Here is a 12851-nt window from a genome sequence, read left to right on the forward strand (position 1 = left end):
GCAGTTTCTTGCACCTTTTGACACTTGCACACATAGACACATATAACTAGGTTCACATAAATGCATCTACTTGTTTCACCATGTTCTGCTAACAACACCCTCCCGCCCAAACACCAACACCCTTCTCTCTCTCTCTCTCTCTCTCTCTCTCTCTCTCTCTCTCTCTCTCTCTCTCTCTCTCTCTCTCTCTCTCTCTCTCCTCTCTCTCTCTCTCTCTCTCTCTCTCTCTCTCTCTCTCTCTCTCTCTCTCTCTCTCTCTCTCCTTCTGGTGTTAGTGTTATTGATTGAACCGTTCCTCTCCTCTGCCTCCCTCAATTCTGTCTGTTTCGCTCAGCGGAGAGGGAGGAAAAAAGGAAAAGAGGGAGGGTGAGATGAAAAAGCGATGAAAACAAAACAGCAGAACCCTCCTCAGATCGATATATTGTGTGTGCTTGGGTGTGTGTGTTAGTAAGAAAATTGAGTGTGAGAGTGATTTTGTGTATAGAGAAAGGTGGAGTGTATCGTTTCTGCCTCTTCATTCACCTAGACCCCAATGTTAACTATTGGAGAATGAGAGAGGAGGTTTATTGACTTTACCTCATTGACCATAGCTCTTCATTACTCTACTGCGATGGAACTTGGCTACTCTGAACTCCACCTTTTTAACTGCCAGCTGTCCTACCCTTCCCCTCTCTGCTCTTTCACTTCTTTCTTCCTTTCCACTTAAGCCCTGCTTATTATCCATTTACTCTTTCTTTTCTTCCCCCCTTCTTCTTCCCCCTTCCAATTTTACCTGCCTTTGTCATCTAATATCCCTTGCATCAATTTGTTTACTGTCACCATTTCTCCCTGCTTCCCCCCCATTTGTCCTTACCTTCTCTTCATCTCACACTTCATTTCCTCTCTCCTTCCAGTCCCGGCAATGATCACCAGTCACCCAAACACTACCATGGCTAAGAAGGGTCACGTGAAGGAGCTGAACTGCACAGCCAGGGGAGAATGGCCCATCATCATCCGCTGGGAGAGAGGCGACACTGTCATTGACCCTGACCGCAACCCTCGGTACTCAATTACCACCAGTCCCAATGAGAAGACCGACGAGGTTTTGTCGACACTCAAGGTAAGACACACTTATATGTTGTAGAGCATCCAGTTTATGAGATCAGACAGCAATGTCTTTATGACTCTTGCTCAGCTGACAAATAGATAGCCTTCAATATTTTTATTTTTCACTTTTCATGTTGTCTTTTTTCTTTTTGCTCTCTGCTTTTATGAGTCACAGTGCTGACTGCAAAGCACATTCTTTTGCACGGTGTATAATCCACAGAGGGTACTCCACTTTTGTATTTTATTTGCCTGACACAATCGGTCATTGTGTAAGGGATTTGTTGAAGGCTTGTAAAAATCTCAAAACCTTGACACCTCTGTGTTTGGTATAGGACTCCAGACCAGCATCTCCTTAGAGGAAACTAATATTAATTTCTGGAACATCTAGAGGTGCGTGCAAGTTTGGATATGCAGCAGCATAAAATATGATGCCATGGAAAGACGATATCTTTTTTAAGATTAATTTAACATTTCTGGAGAAATGTCACGAGTGTGCTTTAACACATCATGTTGGTTATGGCAGCCACAAGTCTACCTCCATTACATTAAAAAAATTAGATGCCTCAGCTTCTACACTTGCCAGAACCATTGGAAAGTTGGAGATGAACACAGTTATTGCAGTCTGGTAATAAGTTTTTGGATGATAATACTAAGACAGAGTCACTGGTAATAAATGGTCCAGAAGGAGCTTGGTGATGTCAAGAGGAAGACACAAACAGTCAATTTTGACACCAAAAACTGCAGTGTACCACCAGACTTTTAGATTTGCACCTCTTCTCCAAATGCAGCGTATGGTGAGTCACAAAAATGTCAAATAGACATGGGTGAAGAGAAAAAAAATTCATGGGGCCTCTGGAAAATGTCACTTCTCCATCAGAAAGTTGTACTTTACACACTTTGTCTGTACAAAGATTGAATTGTTTGTCTTTCTCACATTTCTGTCTGTACCTTTCTCCCTACAGCTAAAGCCAGCAGAGCGTGAGGATTCAGTCTTCTTCTCCTGTCATGCTATCAACTCTTACGGAGAAGGACGAGGCCTTATACAGCTCACTGTGCAGGGTAACCATTCTTGTGCAAATGCATGTACTATGCCGTCTCCTCTTCACACTGATAAAAACTATCTGCTCTTCCTTCTTTCCATCCACAGTTTTTCTTCTTTTTGATGCTACCTCTACTATGCTGCTTCTTCCTCTTCTTCACTCATTCTCTTTTTAATCCTCAGAGCCCCCAGACCCTCCAGAGCTAGAGGTGCGAGAAGTGAAAGATCGTAGTATGAACCTCCGGTGGACACAGAGGTTTGATGGAAATAGTGTCATTACCTCCTACGATATAGAGTATAAGAACAAGACAGGTAAGTACAAAGACTATATTCTCCATTTGATAGAAAATAGAGATAGAAAAGTGAACACGACAGTGAAATAAAGATGATGATATGGACGATTACTTTATTTGAAACACTTTGGAAAAGGTTGAAACTGGCTAATGTCAATGGTACATTTTTTTCATTGGATTAAGGGGAAACATAAGACTTTGTATTGAAGGTCTTTTCACGAGCCTACATCCTAATACCTAATAAATCAAAAGTGTTCCTGAAAAATGATGGCAAACTGGATAACTCAAAATGAAAAATGAGCTGTGTACTATTATTTGTCTTCTTTCTTGTCAGATTCATGGGAGCTGAAGCATGCCACTCGTAATATTTCCCCCACCAACAATCAGGCGAACATAGTGGACCTTCACCCTGCCTCAGTCTACAGCATCCGCATGTACTCCTACAATGCTATAGGCAAGAGCGAGTCCAGTAAAGAACTCACCATTAGCACAGAGGAAGCTCGTAAGTATCTTGACAGCACTTCTTTTTACTAATGCAAATGTGTGCAAATACTTCACTATTTCTTATTGCATTTGCTCTTAGACACTGCAGCTGTGTTGACACTAAAGCCTGACCTTGAATAAGCAGTTTATACAGACAAAAAGCCTACCTTAATGAAACTGAGAAAAACACTTTTGAGAGTTTTAGACCAATATTTTAGGGTCATGGCACTCGTTTGAAACATGAAAGCTACAGAATGTTCTTGGCAAAATGCCTCCATTTCAACCTCTGTCTGTCTCTGCAGAGCCTGATGGTCCTCCCATGGAAGTGATCCTGCAGCCAGTAACCTCTCAGAGTATCAGAGTCACCTGGAAGGTAATGTGAAAACCACCTGCCATCTATACAGCTATTTCTTCAAAAATTATTTGTTTTCTTTTTTGTTCTTAGGTTTTTGAAGGTGCCTGAATAACCATGTATTTTACAACTATGAATGACTGTTTCAAATTCCAACATTGTATTCTCTCATTTCATTCTCCAGGCTCCCAGGAAGGAGTTGCAAAATGGGGTGATCCGGGGTTATCAGATCGGTTACAGAGAGAATGGTCCGGGTAGTAATGGCCAGTACAGCATTGTGGAGATGAAGGCCACAGGAGACAGTGAGGTGTACACACTGGACAACCTGAAGAAGTTTGCTCAGTATGGTGTGGTTGTCCAGGCCTTCAACAGAGCCGGCACCGGGCCATCTAGCTCAGAGATCAACGCTACAACACTAGAAGATGGTAAGGATCACAATAATCAATACATGTACAGAACAGTATGCCTCAGCATGTATGAAAAACGATTATGAGCTTAAAGTGTGGGCTACTTTACGGACCAGCAGCAATAAACAGCCCTATATATAGTGAAGGAGTAACTGTCAGTTGTGTGAAATATTACCCCCTGTCCGGTTTGGCTTTGATTTGCAGTTACTACACTTTTGGGTTGCTGTCTCACTCTCTGAACTATGTCAGATCATACCATGCTTTGTAACCTAAAATCACCACATTCTCTCTTTTCTCTCAACACGAATGAATATCGGCTGTTGGAATTCAACGCTTTTTACAAATAACAAGGACACACATAGTGTCATCGACTCTGTACACAGTTCAGCAGCACTGCACAAAGGATTTGATTTGTGGTACTGGGCTATATAAATAAAAAAAATACTTGACTTGAAATGAATGAGTGAGGTACATTGTAGTGCTGTAAAGATTAGTTGATAAATAAATCCTTCCGAGCAAAATGAGAAGCAAACATTGAATAGGTTTCAAATGAGAAAATGTGCTTCCTTTCAGTGTCCTATATTATAGCGAAGAGTCTTTGGATTTAAGATTTTTGGTCAAACAAAAGTAGAAATTTACTTTTTTTTTTCTCAATTGCTTTGTCACATTTTTTTGAAAGATTTTAAAGATCCCAGTGCTGATTTTGCATGTACCAAAACAGTTCATATGTACAGCCAAACACTATAGTTAATCTGCAAAAGGCTATAACTCACCCAGAACCTTTCATTCTTAAATAGTTGTTTAAAAATTAAGTTATTGTGTCAATGAATAAGTCATTGTCACCAAAATGACATTTTCCCTTGATAAGGTTGGTCAAATGTTTCATCAGAATGACATTGGACTCTGGAAGTGTGTTCCTCATCTCCTAATTTCCACACAGCCTTGTCCTACATGTTTTTACTGACACTGAATGCCTCCTATACTAGACTGTTATTTTTTGTGAAGCTTACTGACTGCTATTGTGTATCAAAGAGAATACTCTTAAGTTGCTGATTTCAAGATTACAAGATTTCACATTCCACTTTGTAAAGCAAAAGAGCACTTACATTTGCATGTAATGTGAGGGAAAACTATTTTACTTTCCTGCAATAGTCACAGCACAGCACAATAAGCTGAAAAAAATGAAAATTGTAACACAACATAGGCCTACTATATGCAATGCTATGGTAAAAAAAGAAGAGGTTACAGTGCTGAGAATGACAAAACATCCTGTCGCTCCTCTGTTTGACCACAGATTCTCATCGACCAGCCTTTGCAGCAAGCAAACACATTTGATTCTGTGGTCCATTATCATATACTTTACACCTCCGTTGCCCCTGTCCAAATGCTCATCTGAGCAGGCTCCTCCGTGCTTGCCAATGGTGTTACCTCTGTTGCCCTCTGTTGCCCTCTGTAAATGTGTTTCACAATACTCGTACTCATGATGTACACCTACTGTACACAACTAACTGGACTGCATGTGGCATTAGTTGATGTAAGATGCGGGAAACTCTCCATTCGTAAATGAAGTCAAAGTGTCACCTGACAACAAATGTATTAATTTAGCAGACTTAACGACCCTCCCTATCAATGCTATTTATGAAACGGGCTTAGCAGATTTTGACAATTATTCTGCGTGTGATGACTCTTTAATTGAGAGGAAACAAAATGTATTTTGGTCAGAGAGATATATACAACCAGTTATTGTTCTACTTAGCATTGTGTCTTAATGTGCAAATGGTAACAAAAAATGAGAAATGTTCTTTCTGTTGTGCACAAACAACAAAATGTTTCACCTCGTGTGTTGAAAGTTTCAACTGTTTTGACACCTTAAGCTTCAACTTCAATTTTTTTTAAACTTCAGCTGGCTGAAAGCCTGTAAGAAAATACGTAAAATGGTGGACAATCAATGTTTTTTCATTCAGCTAAATACAGTAATAGCAAAATGGTGAAAAATCCTACATATGCACCTCTATGCTGTACACTCCCAGGTCAAAGTATTAATAAGAGTCCCTGTCTGGATCCATATTTTGCATAATAAAAAAAGGTGTTAACATAAATGATTACCAAATATCCAATATTTCTGTTAAGCTATAGGGCAGTGGACCAGGACCACTGGACTTCACTTTGTTTGTTTGTAGATAAGGCTATACATTACTCAGCCATTCATCTTTTCTTTTTATTAATTTCTGTAAAGCAATATTTTGTAAGCTAAATCTTTAGCCAATAAGGGAGAAAACCATGTCATCTTTACTTCCTGTATTTTTCCTTTTAGTTTCTCTCTATTTTTTGGTACTGGGTTGCAGTGTAAAAACCTATTATCAAATGTACATGGAAAAACATAACCTCTCTCATACATCATCATTGGCTGACTTTTTCTCCTCATACAAACAAATACAAACACACACATACACACACGTCACATACATACTTGTCCACCCTGTGAACAGTTGGCTGAGCCCCATTGGTCCAGAGCAGACAGAGCCCTCCAGCTCTTCCCTGTGGCTGTCACCGTGGCGACAGTGATATTGATGGCCATTATGATAATAGTGATAACAACAAGCATACTAAAAATAATTATAATTAGCTTGTCTCTCTGTCTGTCTCTCTCTCTCTCTCTCTCCCTCTGCTAGCTTCCTGCTGTAATTATCCACAGCTGAGCGCATTGTCTCTCTGCTCCCTCTTTTCATCTTTTTTCTGCCCTTCCCTTGCTCCCTTTGCTTTTAACTCTCTTCCTCCCCTCCTCCCTTCTTCCTCTGCCCCTCACCCCATCTCCTCTTCCCTGTAGCCCCAGTCCAAATCTGCCTTTCATTATGTTCCTGTGTTCACCATTGTTTTTTTCCCCTGTAAACTCCTGGACTTAATAATGTTAGGTTCTTCAATACATCAGCAACTATGCTCTGATTTATTTTACTCTCGTCTTTACCTTCCATATTTACCCCTTTCCTTCATCTGTTCAGCCTCACATAGCCCCAACGCCAACAATTTGGAGGCGCTTGCACCTTTTCTTCTGTTACAAACATACTGCTGATATCATCTTTCAACTCTGCCCTTGTCAAAAAGGTGTGACTGGGAATAGAGGAACTGTGCTATGTTTTGTTGACTTCTAATTATTTAGACTCAGAGCCCAAAGGTTTATTCATGCAAAACCCTGTTTCACTTTTCTAATCCGCCTTTCTCCCTTCCCTCCCTTCCTCCATCCTCCTCCCCACCTCCTCTCCTTTCACCAGCTGCAGAGAAATTCCCTGGTGGACTTGGCCCAATCTCTCTCTTTCATTGCTCTCTGTCTTTCAGTCAGCTCTCTTCCTCTCTTCCTGCCCCTCCCTCTTGCACAAGTTGACTTCTGTTCATCATCAACAGTGTGCGTTATTCAAAGCCTGAAAGACTAATGGTCAGTGGTAGCCAATAGAAGAGACACCTGGACTGGTGAGAACAGAGGGACGCTTGTACAAGAGAGAGAGAGAAGGTGGTTGTAGAGATGGTCCTATACATCAGTCTGGACACATGTCATGGGCTTTTTTTATCTATTGCTAGCCTGTTTACTCACAACAGGTTTGATATGGAAATGCTATGTAGGGTTTCAGAGAGGGTTTATTTATCTATTTATTTAATGAACTGGCCAAGAAGGTTCTCATTTTTCAGTAGACATTAACAGTCTTTGCATTGACGTGAAAATCTACATATTTTTAAATTAATAATTTATTACACAAAACTGGCCATGTGATGGGCCAATCATTACACACTAATGCTGTGTTGCTTAACTTTTTTTAATACCCACAAAACTTTAGTGAAAATGTTTGTAGAGATCCCCAAATTTTTATAGATGCTAAATATGTCCGATTAAAGTTGAAGAAAATGTGTATAAAATTATGGTGAATGGTGAGATGGTGCAGCAGAAAAAACATAGCAGAGTCTTTGAGTTTTAATATTTCTATCATATAACTTCAATAAAGATTTGGAACAAGCTCACACAGAATACATGTGATTATATATGATATTGTCTGGCATTGAAGACGATTTTTTTCAACCTTGAAGCTTCGGGGGAAATCAAAGGAAATTGGTTATTAAGGGGTTAAAGAACTGACTGATTTTCTTTCCAGTTCATCTTTCTATTATTTAACCCAGTCCTCAGAAGGTTGGGATTGTTTTTCACCCTTTAATGAACAGCCATTTTCTGTTGAATTAAACTGTGAGATGTAGATGGTTAGATAACTGAAGATACATGGTTTAGATTAGTTATCTAACCTTTTCTTCTTCCACCGTCTCCAGTGCCCAGCCAGCCCCCTCAGAATGTGCGAGCCATTTCTGTAACATCTGACGAGGCCGTAATCACATGGGCTGAACCTCCCAGGATGACACTGCATGGTGTCTTGAAGGGATACCGTGTCGTGTTTTGGGCTGTCTTCCCAGATGGAGGTGTGTTGATTGTTTCTGTCATCACAGCTCCAACCTGAATTGTGACCTATGTACTGTGACTACACAGTACTTGGTCTGAACATCTCTATGTCCTTTTGTTTCTCAGAGTGGGGTGAAATGCAAAATATCACCACTACCAAGGAGCAAGTGGAGCTCAGAGGCCTGGAGAAGTTCACCAACTACAGCATCCAGGTGCTGGCCTACACCCAGGCTGGTGATGGAGTCCGGAGCAATGTCCTTTATATCCAGACCCGCGAAGACTGTGAGTCCACATTTGCATATTTTAAAGATCTTTCCACACAGATAAACAAAATAATGTACTGACCTATAATAATGTGTGATTTGATTTGACCACATCTTGAGGGCAGGTCTAAGGGTTTTTGTTCTTAGTTTAGGCTGCAGTGTGGGAGGCATAGTGCCAGGGGGGGTAGAGGGGGTCTTTGTAAGGCTGAGGTTGCTGATTAAAACCTCTTTGTGCTCTGATGTGCCATTACCAGTGCTAATGAGAATTAAGAAGCCAAAAAGTGTGTGTGTGTGTGTGTGTGTGTGTGTGTGTGTGGTTAAGGAGCCTAAGGGTGTGGATCTGTGCGTGTGAATATGTGGATGTGTTGAAGGGGCGTGTGGGGGGGTTGAGTGTGTGTTTGCATGTGTACATGTGAGCTTCAGTGTGCACGTACGGGTGCATGTGTGTGCACATGCGCTATTGTTTGTGTGCAAGTCTAGCGCAGCACCTGGCACAAGGAGAGGGATTAATTCTTTGTGGCTTAGAGAGAATTAATTTTGTGCTTACACTGGCGGGCTGTGGATTACATCCGTATCCGCCTCTCCTCTCGCTCCCTGGGGCCAAGCAGAGGAGGCAGGCGTCTGGAGATGGAGAAAATAAGGGAAAGTCGGAGAGCAAAAGAGAGAGTGGGGAGCAGAGATTCTAAAAGTGTCATTTTAGAAAAGGCCTTTATTCTCTCTTCCTTATATCTCCCTATATCTCCATTTTATGAGTTGCCCTCACTGCAATAGCTCTTCATATATGTGCATCATGTTATTCTTTGAGTGTATGTGTGCGTGCATGTGTGTGTGTCTGTGTGTTTATCAGGGGCAAGCCGAGTGTCTCTTTCTCCCTGATGCGGGTTGACACTGTGTCCAGGGGCAACCTCTTCACATACGTTCAATGTTCTCTGCCTCTCTCTGTCTCACCCTTCCTTTTGCTCAGTTCTGTCTGCAGCATATGGAAAAGTGTTTGCAGTGGAATTGCGCTAACATCCAATTCTCAGCCTGGCCTTTTCTGCCTCAGTCTCTTAGACATACAAAGACAGTACACAGTAGGATAAAAGCAAGGAAGACAGAGATTCATTATTCAGTTGTTTTTCAGGCCCTTTCCAATGGCCCCCATGGATGTTGGGGCCAATGCATTTGGTCTCTGTGTTTTTTATGTTTACCACAGTATGTTTACTTTAAATTTCTGTATGTTGTCTGATTCTCACAGGATGTTCAAACCTTCTAGGTCTTCATAATCATCAATGTTGCACCAAGGCACAAACACTATATGTTTGACTTTTGTTGTATGACCATGATATCCGTGATAAGAACATATACATAAAAAAACATGATTCCCCAATAGATCATTAGGTGCAGCACACCATGCTAGCACTTCAGCAAACACTACAAATTGTGTATGCGACCTTCTTTGTTTAAGTAAGCATCCATATTGTATGAGTTAAATGCAATATGTCTGCTGATTTCATTACAATCAGTACAGAGAATACATTTTTTTTATTCAAAGAAGCTGCAGATCAAATCAGTAATAATGCATAATGCCTTGTCCATATGGGAAAATTATATGAGAGAGACCACAGTTGGGTACAGGTAGTGGAGAAAAGCAGCAGAGGAAAAGAGCTGCAACTAAAGAATATTCCCATTAGCAATTAATCTGTCAATCACTTTCTTTCAAGTGTTTGGTCTATATAAAGCCCAGACTGACCCATTCACATGACATTTCTATCAGCCCAACAGTTTAAAACTCAAATACGTTCAGTTAATTATAATTGAAGACTAAGGGAAATACAAATAAATAAATAAGTACATAAAGTTCTGGCCTGACCCAGCTGTCCTGACCTGACCTGTCTCTTTAGAGCTCAACCAGAGATGCTTTCCAAGCGCATTGTAGCTATTTTATTTCTTTTCTTTTTCTCTTTCTTTCTTCTTTTGGTTAATACTGTCCCCCCTCCCCTTTTGCTCTCTCTCCCCTCTATATCTTTCACACAGAAAACCTGCCCGCCCACACACACACACCTATTTACACACGTGTACAACTATAAGAAATTCTAAGCCAAACCTAATGCTTTTTGTTTGTTTGTTTGTTTGTCGTTGTTGTTTATTGTTATTATTTTTACTGTTTTTCTTTTTTTTTCTTTTATTTCAGTTTGTTTGAGTCTAGTTTTCCCTCTTGTGCTGTCATATGTGTTTATTTGTTTATCGTTATTACTCATATTGCACAATAAACAAATGAAAAAAACTATAAAGAGGATATTGTATGAAGTCAAAAAATAATCATAGAGGAATAAGAATGCCAACAAAGACACAAGATAACAACTGTGAGGAAATCATATTGACAACCTGCTCAATCTATTGTAGCATATGAAGTCATACTTCCATCTTGTATTATCTTACTGTTTTGTTGTCTTGTGTTTATTTCTGTTGTTTAACTTAACAACTAAGCAACTAAATGTAACTTAAAAATGGGAGATAAAATAATTAGCAATTTTCCAATTTAGATTACAGTAAACCAAATACTGCAGGCTTAAGTATCAAGTAACAACAATTGAACCAGCAGTCTAATGGATGCACATGGGTGTTTTTTCAGGTAACACCACTAATAAAAAGTTCCTCTGAAAATTGGAGTGCACCCTTGAACTTATTAGTCTGGTTTACTGAACATATAGAGAAAAATAAATGTTCTGCCCTCTATTCCTCTCTTTGCTCCCATTTATGATTCAGACCCTGGACCCCCAGCTGGCATCAAAGCTGTGCCCTCCTCCGCCAGTAGTGTCGTGGTGTCCTGGTTACCCCCCCACAAGCCAAATGGAATCATCCGCAAATACACCATCTACTGCTCCAGCCCCGGGTCAGGCCAACCGGTGAGTTACAAGAGGGGTGCCGAGAGTTGTTTGGAAGTGAATACAAGAGGAAAATAGGGGAAGAAGACCATCCAAACATGGCTGATTTTGAAGGGGACGAGATCTTTTTTAAATGCAGAACATAGCTTGTGTTAAACATTTTATATTGCGCTAAGAAGAAAATAAAGTGATTTGATTATGTTGTTCTTGCGTTTGCGTTTGTGTTTGTGCGTATGTGTATGTGTGTGCATGCATCTGTGTGTGTGTGGTCTACTGCTGCAGTCTCAGCAAGAGGTGTGTGTGAAATGAGCTCTCCTCCTACCGCAGTGTGTGTGCGTGCAAGCTCACCCTCAAGCCTTATTTGCATATCTGCGTCTCATCACGTTGCCAGGACAACCTCATCTGTTCATCAACGGGGGCAGAAAACAAGCCGACAGAAAACAAACAGTCACACTTACATGCAGACATTGAAACACACACACACACACACACACACACACACACACACACACACACACACACACAGACACACACACACACACAATCACCATGCATATAGAGTTGGATGCATTTATGCAACTCATGTTTTTATGACAGTGTGAATTCAAAAGCGAGAAATAAATACTGGTTACACACACACACACACACACACACACACACACACACACACACACACACACACGCATGTACCTATCTAGAAATATACATACATTGTTGTCTTTAGTCACCCTCATTCATAAATCAATCTCTCTTTCTATCTATCTATCTGTCTATCACTCTCTCTCTCTCTCTCTCTCTCTCTCTCTCTCTCTCTCTCTCTCTCTCTCTCTCTCTCTCTCTCTCTGAAGCCCCATGCAGAGTTAGGGATGATTACTATGTAAATGAGTGCGACTAGAGAGAAGGAAGGAGGGATGGGGGGGTCAGACACACCGCACAGGGAGTACTTTTGTTCCTCTTTTCATTATCTCGCTCTATCGTTCCCCGGATCACCGCTATCTCCATGCTGAAGGAATATTTTAATATCCGTTACAGCAACACACACTCTGTCACTCCCCCTTCCCTTCCTCCCAACATCTACCCTACCCATCCACCCATCCACCCATCCACCCATCCATCCATCCATCCATCCATCCATCTATCCATCCATCCATACATACATACATCTATCTATACCTCTGCCTGCAGTGGTGAATATAGAGACAAATGTACAGAGAGGAGTGAGGAGAAGAAGAAGACATTGATTAAGGGAAGATGTGTGACACAGAGAAAGAAATGCAGATAGATGTATTGATGTAAAACTGAGGGGGGTATGGGTGGATAGATGGAGGGAAAGCCAGCAGTGGGACAACAGATGACAGGGATATGTGGAGAGGATTAAGGAGACAAGGACAGGGAAATGAAGAGAGAGGGATGAAGAGGGATAGCAAGAGGGGAAGGGAAGGATGGCGCAGTGGGGTAGAGAGGAAAATACAGAGAGGCTGGAGACAAGAGGAATGCATGATGAACAGGGAACACAGGAAAGTAATAAAAAGCCCAGTGGATTCTTCCATGACGGCCTGCTCATAAATGTGAAAAACAACATGAATACTGGAATCTATTTGCCCAGAATAAACCATTCTGCAGACG

The 12851-nt window shown here is 41.0% G+C and overlaps 2 protein-coding genes across 5 annotated transcripts in view; one reads left to right on the forward strand and one right to left on the reverse strand.

The window, feature by feature from the left end:
• Positions 1–12851, reverse strand: part of tmprss4a (transmembrane serine protease 4a) — a 191796-nt gene that overhangs the window by 148066 nt on the left and 30879 nt on the right. The gene's annotated exons all lie outside the window — the stretch shown is intronic.
• Positions 1–12851, forward strand: part of dscaml1 (Down syndrome cell adhesion molecule like 1) — a 99172-nt gene that overhangs the window by 74024 nt on the left and 12297 nt on the right. For both annotated transcript variants that reach the window (XM_062418882.1, XM_062418883.1), the window contains exons 13-21: positions 894–1099; positions 2049–2145; positions 2309–2437; positions 2753–2920; positions 3204–3274; positions 3438–3678; positions 7969–8115; positions 8222–8377; positions 11107–11246. In XM_062418882.1, coding sequence (XP_062274866.1) covers positions 894–1099; positions 2049–2145; positions 2309–2437; positions 2753–2920; positions 3204–3274; positions 3438–3678; positions 7969–8115; positions 8222–8377; positions 11107–11246 — 1355 coding nt within the window. The remainder of the gene's footprint in view (positions 1–893; positions 1100–2048; positions 2146–2308; positions 2438–2752; positions 2921–3203; positions 3275–3437; positions 3679–7968; positions 8116–8221; positions 8378–11106; positions 11247–12851) is intronic.

This window comes from Scomber scombrus, chromosome 5 (genome assembly GCF_963691925.1).
Source record: "Scomber scombrus chromosome 5, fScoSco1.1, whole genome shotgun sequence".
Lineage (NCBI taxonomy): Eukaryota > Metazoa > Chordata > Actinopteri > Scombriformes > Scombridae > Scomber > Scomber scombrus.